The 14,394-nt window shown below is 36.3% G+C and overlaps 1 protein-coding gene across 3 annotated transcripts; it reads right to left on the reverse strand.

The window, feature by feature from the left end:
- Window positions 1–9,058: 9,058 nt before the first annotated feature.
- Window positions 9,059–13,778, reverse strand: LOC136269298 (uncharacterized). 3 transcript variants are annotated; one of them, XM_066064837.1, is made up of 4 exons: window positions 13,193–13,778; window positions 11,196–11,819; window positions 11,014–11,093; window positions 9,059–10,146 (listed from the first exon to the last, which is right to left on the reverse strand). In XM_066064837.1, exons 1-4 carry the CDS (start codon window positions 13,698–13,700, stop codon window positions 9,217–9,219), a joined length of 2,142 nt encoding a protein of 713 aa, XP_065920909.1. In that variant the 5' UTR covers window positions 13,701–13,778; the 3' UTR covers window positions 9,059–9,216. The 3 variants fall into 3 exon arrangements, with proteins under 3 accessions (XP_065920909.1, XP_065920910.1, XP_065920907.1); XM_066064838.1 differs by having other exon boundaries at window positions 11,014–11,057; window positions 11,196–11,822; XM_066064835.1 differs by having other exon boundaries at window positions 11,196–11,822.
- Between the last annotated feature and the right edge of the window lie 616 nt (window positions 13,779–14,394).

Consider the following 14,394-nt stretch of genomic DNA (forward strand, 5'->3'; position numbering starts at 1 on the left):
CTTTTATTCCAAGTATAATTTTTTGTGGCTTATGGTCATAGCTCTAGGTTTGGACATATTAAATATTTTAACCATGACAATGCAATTGGTTTATAGGGTGGTTTTGTCATAAATAAAATTATATCTCTATACAAAAGTACAAGTAACCAACCCAATCAGATTTTTATGGCATGAAGAACTGTTCTACATGGGCACATCTTTCAATATGAATTTCTGCACAGCAATATAAAGAATGCTGTATGGCTACATTTCTTTCTTAATATATATATATTACTGGGAATACCATTACAGATACATCATCCTACATAAATATACAATATAGATGAGTAACACATTAATTCTTTCTATCTGATTAATTGCTATGTATGTGTATTACATGACAAGTTGTTATCAAGTTGCTCATTATCTTAATTAGCTTATGCAATATATGCATCTTTGTAGTATTGGTTCTATATGTAATGAGACAAAAGAGTGGCAAGACTATTACAAAGATAACTACAAGACTACTACTATACTTTGTGTGGTCACTTTGGAACTATGTGGCTGCCATAATTATGATTGTGGCATAGTGGGTATAACTATTGTCTCTTCCCACAAAAACTATTTTTATCCGTAATACAACCAACCAAGGTACATACATATACATGATACGTGCCTTTGTAACTTTATCAACAACCTTGCATTAATAGTAATATGTGAGGGGGCATATAGGAAAAGGGACCTATAGCAGTTAGACATGGAATTTGAGTTATGCTAATCAAAGAATTCCACAATTTGCTAGCCATTCATATTTCAAATTTCAAGTCAATACTCAATTATTTCATAAAGTTATGAAGAATTTAAATACAAGTGTACTTTCCAATTGTATGTAATTTACTATAATTACCTAACAATAAACGGAAATTTACTGACTTTTACTCATAAATTTAAAAAAGTTCCTATAGATCCCTTTTCCCATTCCCCCTCACATAATGTCTAAGCACCTTCTTTGAATGCATTTACTTCAAATAACAAACTGTTTTCCACTATATAGCCAGTGGCAAATATAACTGTAGATATACAGTACTTACAAGATGTCTACCACTGTTGACTGGTGGACTGTGCCATTTTTGGGCAATTTAACCTTATTATTTGAATGATACTGAGACTCTGTTGGTAGCTACTGCTGTAGATATGTATTCCATAATCCATATTCTCATGCACAGTAACCATTACAGAATCAATGGAAATACATTCTGTGGCAACCAAATTGACATATCTAGGCATGATAGCTTGTGGTAATATGTGTGGTTTGTTGGCATGTAAATTGTGGTTAATAATCCTTGCACACCGTACCAAAACACCAGTAGTATTCTTTTCCCTGTCAGTGTATAGTTGAATGCTGTTCTTTTATACCTAGCCAAGCCTGTTGCTGAAAATTATGGTTGTGGTGTGTATTAAGCTTGGGCAAAGGTGGATTTGAGATGGGGTACTGAAAAACCTCTCTTTAATATTATGTGCTAGCTGGAAGCTTGAGATGCAAATTGCATTATGCAAACATAGCCAATTAAAAGATCAAGAGAGCCAGCTATAGTTGGTTCATGTTCATCTGAGTCCTAGTTTCTTGTTAACAACCCTTGTTACATGAGCCAGCTGCCCAAACATTTTGTAGCACTTTAAACAATGGAACTGTTTATTTAAAAAGAGCTTTGATATGAGCAAGAACAAGTGAACATATATTCACCTCTTTGTTTACACTGTATTTGGTGGGACTCAGGTGAACGCTAACTGACTATACATAGAAGAAGGGATAATATTTCTAAGAATCAATGATGGGTAGTCATACTTTGTATAATAGGCAATGGCGGATCCAGGATGCCCCCCCACCGGCACCTCCCCCTCTCTCAGTGGAAGAGCCATAGCTACTTCTTTTGATAAAAATACTATACACCTTGTCATAGTTGTCAAATCAAAACCAATTTATATAAACTTATTATCACCATTTATTGCAAAGTCACCTGAAACTAAAGTTAAAACAACTGTCAAACTGTCATCCAGCACCTTTGTATGTACTAAGCGCCTCTAAAATAATTATCGTATGAGTGGTGTTTAAGACTTACATTTCATATTAAACAGAGCTAAAAGTCGAAATACTCTAATAGAACATTCAAATGAACCATCTGTTGGAATTAAGCCTTTGTGCACTGTTGTTCTGCCAAACATCCTGGAAAAAACAGTTGCTTATTAAAGTAGAAATTTATACCTTTTTAATGTACTGAATCCTTCATTTGTGGTGCTTTTAATAGGTTATTCTGAGAATAATTACTTTTGGCTAAATATAGTGGGTAACTTCAATGTTAGTTGCAGGTTGGAGTGCTTTCTTTTGCAACTAAAATGCTAATTATTGTGAAACTTTAACAGGACTACACCATCCAGACTCCTATCAGACACTATACATTATAACGAAGTTTCTGGCCACACATGCTGCGACATGCATGTATTTTTTTTGAAAAAAAGGTTTAATATATTCGTATCATTGCACTTGCTATAGAGTTCTTTGTTAAGATAAACAACTAAAGTACAATAACATCACTCCAACTCAGGGGCGAATCCAGACTTTTTAAAAGGGGGGCTCCACTCTGGAATTGTAACTTCAGCCTCCCCGGCCCTAGCTATAAGTCAAAGACCAAAAAAAAAATGTCATCACCTGCTGACAATAGCTGTCCCTCACCATAGATATACCCTCACCAACTATATTTCCTTATTTATAACTCCACACATAGTCTGCTACACTGCTCCTCTTAAGAATACTGTGACTGCTCTATTAGAGTATCTCGATCTTGACTGCTCTATTGGAGTATCTCGAGTAAGAGAAATTCTTTCAAAAGGGGAGTTCCATGGAACCCTTTGAACCCCCCCTGGATCCGCCCCTGCAACTTTCAAAGTAGATGCTCTAAAAATAAGCATGGCATGAATGAGTTAGACCAGAAATTCCTTACCATAAGTGATTCTAAAAGATAGCATTGCCCCCCCCTGCTTCCCTAGTGAAAATAAACTGACAAGTTGCATTTTGCATCAATAAGGCTAATAGAGAATTCAGAGAGTAACATTTTTCAGCTTCTGGAAGTTGCAGCCCAAACTCAACTTCACACGTTCAAGCTGTATACTGCATACAGCATTTGTGTTTGTGCTTCCCCTCTGTATCATGACTGCTTTAGTATTACCACTGCTAGACACTGGTGATGATCATTTTTTCTTCCAACATGAAATGACTCACAACAGTCAGGATGGGGCATTTGGGCTCCCACCTTTGTGGAGGAGCCATACGTCTTTTCATTGAAATACTACGGTGAAACTTGTCAGGCCAAAATCAATTTATACAAACTCACCTAAAACCAAAAAGTTAAAGCAACTGTCAAACCATAGATAATACATAATCTGTGGTAAAACTGTCACCCAGTGCATACAAAGTGCCTCAAATAGTTATAGTGTTGCTGGAATTTGAAACATTCATAGCCTTTTAAACAGCTTTGATGACTTCACAACCATCTGCAAAGGCCAAAATGGCAAAAATCAATAGCAAGACACTACTATTTATTTTAATGAGGCACAAGTGCTGAAGGTCTGTAGGACACCTGGTTCACAGCCTGTTTGAAGTTGTTACATAAAGAATGTTTGAAAAGGTGGAGAAAGGAGGAAAAAATCCATGACTGGACCTGGGCAGCCTTGAATTTGCAGCCATCCGATTAACGCTTGAATGCTTACAGGAGTCTGCCAGGCAGTCAGGATATTTTCTCCTTGTCAATTTCATGTAGATGTATCTAGAGAGTGACTTATTATCTCAAAGTACCCCATGTGGAACCAAATGGACATTAGTTATTTATTACTATAAGAGGTGATTATTTGCATGCAGTAAATAAGAAAATCTGCTCTCCCCAGCCATCTACAACTTAGCCTTCTCCCCTTCTCCCCTTTCCACTTGTTACATTGCATAATTATTATGTTTAGCAATGTTCAGTCAAAATTGTTACCAAATTATTCTCAGAAGGCTAAATTCCTTTGGGGCTTATCCCCAGGACCCTCCCAGATAGAGTATGCTCTACATACTGAGCATACTTTGCACATTTTATTATAGTTGTATTTACACGTACAGGGAATCCACTCAGTAAATCTGATTTTCAGTGGAGCCCTGCACATACAATCTCACAAGTGAAGGTGTTAGCACTCAAAGTCCCGCATGAACTTCACCTACATGCATATCATCTTTATACATGGGCATTTGGAAATTGACATCATGCAGTTCCCTATTCTAATTCTCAGCATGCAGGAGCAGTTCAAACTCATGCAGTTCCCTATTCTAATTCTCAACATGCAGGAGGAGTTCAAACTAGTGATATAGAGTGAAATCTACATGTATTATGGACACTTGACCAACTCAAAGTGTCCAGGTCAGAATGAATATTTTGAGACCAGTGGCGTAGCCAGGAAAAAATTTTACTGAGGCAAAGTTTATACATTGACCAAATTAAGAGGGTCTGCTTCTGACTCAACTGTTTCACAAACACTGGTGGTGCAGGTTGACTCTCTGGTTGGATGGAAGAAACTATTTCAGAAGACTCTGAGCATGTCATAAGTAATGCTATAGCTTAGTTAATGCTATAGTATACCATGCTTCAATTATTAGACTAGTTTAATTGCATTCAACCAGTACAAAATAACTGACTTTCTCCAGAGATATTATGAGTGGTCAGGCCATTCATAGACTGCAGCAGAGGTCATAGTCATGCACTCTACACTTTCATTGATCTGATGTGATGTTAAAGTCAGAGATTATCTCTTTCATGTGATGATCAACTGCATGTGCTAAGCATGTCAAGCTAGGGAGTCTGGGTGGCATGCTCCCTCAAGGAAATTTTGAGCTATTTTTTTAATTGTAACTGCTAATGCATGATATACATAATCAATTAGCTCAATGCAATTCCATGCAGTTGACACATCGGAAGTTTTGAAAAGTATTAAAGGCAATTAACATAAAATAAATGTAAAAGATTTAGGCTAAGCAGTGTAATGAGAACAGTGGCTATAATCTGTACTGAATGCTCTATTAGAGTATATTATGATGACTGCTCTATTAGAGTATCTCGATCTTTTTACAGATTCTATTATGTGTGATGCAGTAATGCTGTCTAGTAACATTTGAGTAGAAAATCCGGGGTGCCAAAACTCAGGCCTGCTCAGCCTGTTGTTGAACATTTTTAGTGTTGTCATATATATACCAGTAGTGGATCTAGAAATTTTCAGAGAGGGTTTCAGGTTCAGGAAGTTTTCAACAACTGTGATTCCAGACTGAGAAGTGTGGGGTACTTGCTCAATGGCCTATAACATAGCTATGCCTATAGCTACATAGGCTTAAACTAGCTAGCAATGAATCAGTAAAAGCCACTCCACACACTTGAATCTTACTAATCCAGGTCTTTGCAGAAAATTTTGGAGCTAAACAGCACTTGAACTCATTTAAACAATAATTATTTTTAGAGGCTTAAACTCAGTAATGGAATTTTCACTGATTTCAAAGGCAAAGGTATGAACCCAATGTAATAAACTATGTATAACTCCTGGTGGTTTTATCACCCACACTAATCGTAAATAAATTTGGGGCACGCATAGCATCAGTTTCAGCTGAAACCATTGCAATCCCCCCTGTATCCGCCACTGTATACATATTATTATTAACAAACTCCACTGTATATCTATCTGTATTTGAAAGGAGCATGTTTGGCCAGCTATATGGCTACAGATCTCTTAGGTACAGAAGAAAATCCACTAGGTACTTATTATCACTTTATACTTAGTATATAGTATATATAATGCACCCATTTAGTTACAGCCAATTCTTGCAATTAGATATAGCTACATGGCAGATTTTTAAATTTCTGTTAACATGTTTTGTTTTATTAAACCAAAACGAATTATTCTTGTGCATGCATGACTATCAAAACTATACCAGCTACATGCATGGCAAGTTGTCATGAGACTGTACATGCACATCCATGAGGTACTGTTAAGGAAGTGAATGGAAGGCTAGTACCGTAGTGATAAGAAGCTCAATGTTGAAAACAGTTCGTTTGTCCAACAAACCCCTTTGGAGATCAAAGTGACCATGCACAACAGTATTTATATCTTGGGGGAAATTTTCATCCAGCCCATCATAGTACAGGAAGTCTTACTTAAACTTGGGGTACTATTTCAATTGTGCATAATAGTTCCAAAGTGTTTCCTTTTATAAATTCACGAAGAGTAAACAAGGTAATCATATTATAAATCTTGGGGAAAATCGAGCGCTTAAACTGGTTTAAACAAATTTAGTAGATATACCCTGAATAATTATAATGATATTGATCTAATATTTATTCTTAAATTTATTTATAAGGATTTACAGCGCCAGTGCTGAGCTTGCTGGTCCTGCAGTCTGCTGTGTAATGATGTTAAGTACTGTATGTTTGAAAAGTTGATGACAACAGAGAAAATTCATGACTGGACCGGCTGGGCAGCCTTGAACCTGCAGCCATCCAATCAATTAATTAATGCTTGAATTGGAGAATCACTGCTGCAAATGCAGGATAAAATATGTAAATGGGTGGACTAACTAGCATCCTCACATGAGTTATGAAGTAGCACTAATTCTAAATAAGTGTACGGTGTTTCCACGTGATTAATACAGGAATATAAAGAAATCAGGAAGGACAGGACAGGCAAGAGAAGATACTGTAGAGACTTGTTTGATACACAACACTTATCTGGGAAGATGAAAGGTTGTGTTGTCCTTTACTTTTAGTTATATTGTAGTTACATATATACTTCATTCAGACAAGTGTTTTATTTGTTGTGCACAGTGCATTATATATATATTATGTCAACAAGGTAGCAGGTAGCTAGCTCATCATAATACATTTGTGCTTCTAAATTGCATTTAAGTATTAGTTCTGAGCACTACTGAGCACACAGTTTTGCTACTGCTTTTTATGCCACAAACTATTTTATGTAGCAATATAGTCACTACCTTTCTATATAGTGACCATTACCCTTCAGTAGTGACGTACCTCAATAGTAGCCCTCACTACTTTAATTGTTATATATACTGTGTGTAGTTCCACCTAGAAATGTACTAAATGGATTAAGTTTGCCGGGGGGGGGGGGGGGGGGGGGGGGGCTGTTTGGCTCCAGTTTATTCCTCATTGGCAACTATATGGTGGGTATACATATTTTATAAAGGTATGAATCATCACTTTTGCTACTGCCAAATGCTTAATGGAAAGTATTTTATTATTTTGGGGATTTTATAGCTGATTTTATGATGTCATTCAAAATGATGTGTGTCGTTATTTTACTCACTGGAGTCACATGTCAAAACAACTTTGTCACAGTATTCTAGTAAAAGTTAGTTGGAGTACTATATTATTTTGCATAAAAAGACTCTATATCACCAAGTTACAACAAAATGATTTATAGCAGAGTTGAGGGTAACTAGTTACATACTTTTGTAACTAAGTTACAAAATTATTATTTTTAAAGTTACATCACTTGTAACCTTGTAACTAGTAACTTGCAACTATAGGAATAACTGTTGAAAGTTGCAATAGCGACTAGTTACAGTAGTTATATAGTAAGGCCAGGCAAAGTAGATTCCTTGTTTCTCATCAGCCACATCCTTAATTTTGATGTGGATGGGCGGTCATTATGACATCATGTTAATTAATTATTTTTATTATACCATATGTCACAAGAATCATGTCATGATTATAACCATATAAATATTTTACACAGCATACACAGCTACCCATCCACGGTAGTGGTGACACAAACAAATATCATTGTTAATACAAGGTGCATCATGTGCAAAATAGAGGGCGTGTCACACTAGAATGTAATAATGAAAGTTAAGGTGGCAGTGTTTCGAGGCTGATGAATCTACTTTGCCTGGCCAAACTAGTCAGAATGCTCTTCAATTTTTGTACCATACACGCTACAGCCACATTTAGTAGACACACTCTGAAAACAATTTAATGAAAATAACCAGTAATTTAACTTCTATATACTTACCTTTTAAAAAGTAACTGTAACTATAAATATCCATGAAAAATCCCCATGGTTTTACCTATGTAGTATGAACAGTTAATGGGTACTGCACCCATGGAATCTCTGCAGTGCCATGAAATTCTGATGCCAATAGGCATTTCATGGCCCATGAAAAATCCATGGTATATAGCTACCCCATGAAATGATTTTCATATATGACAATTCAGACATTTCATGGAGATCATAGACATTTTATGGTATACTGTATTAAGTGCTGCTCATGTTTCATGATGTTTGACACTAAATCAATTTTATAGAATTTTATTTACATGTGTCTTTATTATTTCGTGCTCTATAGTCACATAGATTCAAAGTAGTTTTTTGTATGGTATAAATTTTGTAACATGGACACAAGTTGTGTACATTTGAATAGCTATATATACCTATACTCTGAATATGCAAATATACATCCATAACAGCCATATGTCCATGTGTTTCAGTATTTGAACTCTTGTGTAATGCATTTTACTGATCTTTACACAACTATATAGCCTACAGCAACTTTCATTATGTTTTTTTACACAGTTGTGCCATGGATGTATTAAATTCTATATAATTTCTAAGGATTCTGGTTAAAATGGACTATTTCTTGGAAACTATTAACTGCATTCTTGGCTCTAAGGTTTCATTTGTCACATTTAAAGCAGACTGTTAGGTTATTGCTGTGACAACCAACAATGTGCTTTAGAAACGAACCTATAATTTCTAATGTATATTACATATTTTGGCTAGTCAGTCAAGTGCAGGATTGATGGAGTACATTTTGTATTATACTTGGAGAAGATGACTCACAGTATATGCTAGGATAGTGGACTGATGGCTACTCAAATACCGAATAGTAGTCTTCATTGTGCCATCAACTATAGTCAATTTTTATCCAAACGTTGCAAATTCATGATTAATGATACGTATATATCCAAACTCAGTATATGTAAACAACAAATGATTTGTAAAGAATATTAGTAAATTATTAATTGTAGCACTTGTACAGTCATGAATATGATTTAGGGATAAAATTATACACCGTAGATTCACCTAAGACAATGCCAAACAAATATTTACAAGAGAGCTAAATATTAACAAAACTGTTACTTGGTTTTATTAAGCTAAGGTACCATCATTTCTGTATTCCTTCGACTCATCCCCCACAGATTTTTGCTCAGGCTTGTTGTACTCAGACACTGATGAATGGGCTGGGTCAGTTAAGGTGAACGATTTAGGTTCAGCCTTTGGGTGGCCTTTTGGTGATGGCAAAATTGACTGGGATGGTATATGCTGATCACCACAAGCATTAGGCTGGTAAACATTGCACTCATTGTGATTCAGCCCTTGAGGGTGAAACAATTCTTTATAGCCTGGTGAATCAACACCAGAGTCTGCTGAAGAGTCATTGTTATCAGCATGCATAGAATCATAGGAGCTGCTGCTGGAGTTACCCATGGTAATAGTTTCATGATGATTAGCATCAAATTGAAGAGTAGTGGATGATGCAGGACTCTGCCTTTCATTGCTGCTTGTCGTTACATTATTAAAATTCCCATCTTCAATATGACATGGTGAAATTGTTCCAGAACATTTTTTTGCTTTATCAGCCTTTGTGCATTGGTATACAATGGCAATTACAAACGCAAGTATTACTACAAACAGTCCTACCAACAGTAGCGGAACACCAATAGCAACAATTACAATACCATTGTCATTATTCGTATCATTAATATCATTCTCCACTGGATTAATAGATGGTACATCAGTGGTGTTGATCTCAACTTCAGGACACAATGTCTTAACTACACAGGTAAGGGAGTAGCTGATTCCCATTGATTCAATTATTACTGGTCCCTTTTGCAAAACAGCATTTGTTTCATTCCAAAGGACTGATGCTTGTTCACCTTTCAGAATTACATTAACAGTCACAATGGAATTAGGGGAACATTGAGTGTCACTACTAATGTCAATACACAAGTCTGATGAATAGTTGCACTTCATAACTAAGAACTTTCTGATCACATCTTCTACCACAGCTTTCTGCAACTATAAAAATTATTGTACAACTAGCCACATATTATGTAATTAATACACAAAACACTTGCAAGTGCACCAGTTAATAATTAGGGGAAAATACTTTAAATATTATTATATACCCATGCAATGATATACCTCTTGATTGATGCTATCTCATAATTATTATATAAATATGGGATATTTACAGCAACTGCAGTGCACGTTTTTCATCCAGTGCACTGTAGTGTATGTAGTGCATGTCTGTCTACATGGCACAAGTATGAGCATGGATGCTTTTAGCTCATAAACACACAGTATCTTACAGCAGCAGTAGATACTTATATATACGTATATTTATATATATATATTTTGATAGCAGTTCTATGTTTGTGTACATACCCTAGAGATGCCATACACATTTAGCTAAGTTGTTTATCAGATAAAGTTACGAAGCCATGGCTGTAAAAAGAAACCTTTCTATGATACCTATAGCAAATACGTAGCCACAATTAATTTTTAGACTTGACAATGTGTTGTTGACAATGGGCACAGTACTCAAGTACTATTTACTGGATCATTACTTTCTAAAATGTTTTGATAATCTGACAGTTGATCCCAGTTATATTAGCTACACTTCTGACTTTATAGCATACAATCATGAATTGATAGTTACAGAAATTGAAAAGTAGTTATTTATGACTCAGTGTAATTATTCCTTTCTTCACTGTTTGTTTTGTTGCTTAATCTGAACAAATTTATGTGCCTATGTATGCATAGAACTACCATTAGATTTATAAGCTGGATAAATAAACATCTGAATGCTGTGTGCAGGACTACACATAAACATTCATGTAACTTTGGTTAACCAGTTTGCATTTATGAACTGCTTCAACATACCTGTAATAGTAGACCACAGTCTCCAGTAATAGTTTGCAAGCCAACTGTTAAAGAATAAAACTTGTTTACAGTGTTGCAGCCTGTATGTGTGAATAAAACTGCTATAAAATACCTATCATATGGCAAGACATTATTAACATAGAGTTACAACTAACAATAGCCAATTATCCCTATAAAATTACCTGATGGCTTTGGTGGCTGTACAAACAGGTACATAGATTTGTTATCGCTCTGTCCTTTAGAGTTCTGTACCACACAGTTATAATATCCTTCATCTTCGGCAGTGGTGTTAGTAATTGTCAGGCTAGTACCATTGTCCGATATATTGACAGAATATTTTACTGATTTCAGAATATTCTTTCCATATCTTTGCCATAGAAGTACAGAAGCAGCTGGCCGTCCTTTATTTGCAATGTCACATTTCAAGGTAATCGTTTTACCCACAAATGTTACTTGGTGTTTTAGAGTAGAGATAATAGGAGGCAAGGCAATGGTTATGGCAGCTGTAGCAGATGGAGAACAACCACTTTCTAATCCACTTGAAAGTGTTTTGCAACAATATTGCCCATCATCACTTCCATCAGTTTTTAAAAATTGTAACTGGTGACCATTACTTCTTACCCTACCTTGTTGTGAGGTAGTTATAGGATCCAGTCCTCCACCATCTAATATCTTAAACCACTGAATATTCTTTGCAAATGTTGCAACATCTTTTGCAGTGAAATTGAGACAATTCACTCTGGCAGCATTTCCCAGCAAAATACATCTGTTTGAAGGATCAACCTTCAATCTCCAACTTTTTGTTGCTGCTAAAAAATCAACTTTTATGTATGATGCTTAGAACAAGAATAATTTAGTGGGGTAATACATGCAACTGGATACTATTTTATATAGGCTTCCAAAATACCCACATATATAGATAATATGGTATACCTCTATGGCAAAATTACAAGCTAGCAAATAATTTTTTCAATGCATTTAATTATTATTTACCCTCACAGTGGTCAGCAGAGCCATTCAGCACATATGCATGCCACTGACACAAACAACACAATATAAAAAGTACATAAAAACCATACAACAACACAGAATTAATAAAGCAGAAACTATATATATAGTTACATGAAAATAACAAGGAGAAAACATCCTGACCACCTGGTAGACTCCTGTAAGTGTTCGAGCGTAAATCGGATGGCTGCAGGTTCGAGGCTACCTAGGTCCAGTCATGGATTTTTTCTCCTTTCTCCAACTTTTCAAACACACCTTAAGTAGCTAAAGTCTTTGAGCAGGCTGTAGGACCAGGTGTCCTACAGACCTTCAGCACTTGGGCTGTAAAGCATTAATAAATAAATAAATAAAACAAACAAGAGCTAGGAAGGTATACAATTCATTCAAGTTACATGCATCGAGGCATTGAGATAAAAGTCTATTACAGAGGAAGCAAAAAAGTTATATATAAGTACAATTTTCCGGGCCATTTTGGATGACTCCTGTGGCAATTTTGTATGACATTCATATTTCCACATTTACAGTGTAGTATGAAGAAACAGATGAATAAATAAAATGAATAACTTTTCCAACAGTTAGCAATACGCATGCGTGCAGAATGAATTAAGTATAGAGGCAATGCAGTACATACCATGTGTGGTTAATAAAGCCACTAATAAATACTATATGTCTTATTACATTATAGCTATTTGGTAGTCATAATACATTTAAGATGCACAACCATTTCCTCCAGAGTGCAAATGGATAATGTAGATAGCTAGTCATGCAGAAACACTGCCTGATTTGATTAATCCCTTCACAGTGGGCTATACTGAACAGGGAAGTTGCTATTGCACATTTGATAAAACTTCCTGACCTAACCAACTGGTACTATTAGGCGCATGAGGGCTTATCACTAATAACTAAAGAATGGGAAAATTTTTAGATACCCAATTGACTAGTTTATGCAGTAGACTTTAATTGCACAAATCGGACAACTTCATCATGTTGCAGAATTCTTTGCCCGCAACACATGCTATGCACAAGCACAATTGGGAGTTGGGAAGAACACAATCATGGCACTGTTATCATCTAGCTATTAACATTCAGTCTCAGCTGACAGTTGTATATATATATATATAATATGCACTTCCTTTGGTAGATAGCCAGCATGACATCAGCCATGTCTTACCGGTATCTAGAGATCTAGTTACAACATGATAATCAGAGTTTATCACACAGCTGCCCATTGTAGACGCATTCTTCAGGTAACTTTTTTGCAGTGGAGCTGCAATACTTATCCTAGCAATTGTAAAGCCTGTGCATCCACGATCATGATGCAACGATAGATCAACTGAATTGCTCAGTGGTTGTGATAGTCTGCAGCAATAAGAGCCTTCATCATTAACAGCAACCGAGGGAAAACGGAGTTGGTGATCATTGCTCCAAATTCTACCTCGTGAGAATTTGTCGTTCGTGATTTTGATCCAATGAACGTTATGTGCAAAAGCAGTGATGCGATTTGTAATATTGAGGCAATAAATTGATGCGGAGCTCCTCTCCTTAAAGCATCCTGAATCTGGTGTTACTTTTAGATGCCAATGAGAACGATCGCTGTCGTCGATCCAGTCGACAGTATCCGCTTGTGCTGCTACGGATAGCAGATTTAACACAGAGCACAAAATAACAAGCTTATACATTGAAGTCACTATAGCTACCTGTCAAAGCTGTTCATTTTTATAGTTAGCTAGTCAGAACATGATGTGATTAAAACAGTGGGTACCGTTTCAGTGCTTACGTCATATCATATTCATAAGAATAATCCCAGGCCCGAACCGCATGCGTGATGTAGGATTTCCTCGAGGATTAGTTTCGGACTGACAAGTTACAATGTATGTTAGGCTATCAGTGTAGGTCACTGGCAGACCCTCAGAATTACTATTCTGTAAAGCATTATATATTATTATTACACAACGTTGTAAGAGTCCTTCAACTGACTTCCATTGAGAATCGCATGACATGTTCTGTATCCAGTTAGCTATTGCACTTCGCTTTCTCCGTGATTTGATAGGAAGTCTCATCAAAGCCGGGAAGTCTCATCGGCATTCAGCTGGAAAATTCATTGCGCGCTCAACACCAGTGTGACTCAGAACCTTGAGAATGTCGTGGGCGCAGGCACGTGGCCGTGGGTGGCTGGGGACAAAATGCTGTGCATCTGCACATTAAATGTGGTGCGTTAATAGCAGCGTTATTGATATTTAACGTACACCAGTGCACATGGTGTACATGGATTAGATTCATGGCAGGTTAGAATGGGTTCATTAGCAAACCAGCCCATCACAAAGTGAGGTGTGCATAATTCAGTGTACATGAAGTGTACAATGGTGTACATGG

This window comes from Dysidea avara, chromosome 10, assembly GCF_963678975.1.
Source record: "Dysidea avara chromosome 10, odDysAvar1.4, whole genome shotgun sequence".
Lineage (NCBI taxonomy): Eukaryota > Metazoa > Porifera > Demospongiae > Dictyoceratida > Dysideidae > Dysidea > Dysidea avara.

Coding starts and splice junctions, on each gene's coding strand:
- LOC136269298 (XM_066064835.1), bottom strand. CDS start 13,700: ATGTATAAGCTTGTTATTTTGTGCTCTGTGTTAAATCTGCTATCCGTA. Junction 11,094..11,195: donor ACAGCCACCAAAGCCATCAG/GTAATTTTATAG, acceptor TCACACATACAG/GCTGCAACACTGTAAACAAG. Junction 10,147..11,013: donor ACTGTGGTCTACTATTACAG/GTATGTTGAAGC, acceptor TAATTTTTATAG/TTGCAGAAAGCTGTGGTAGA.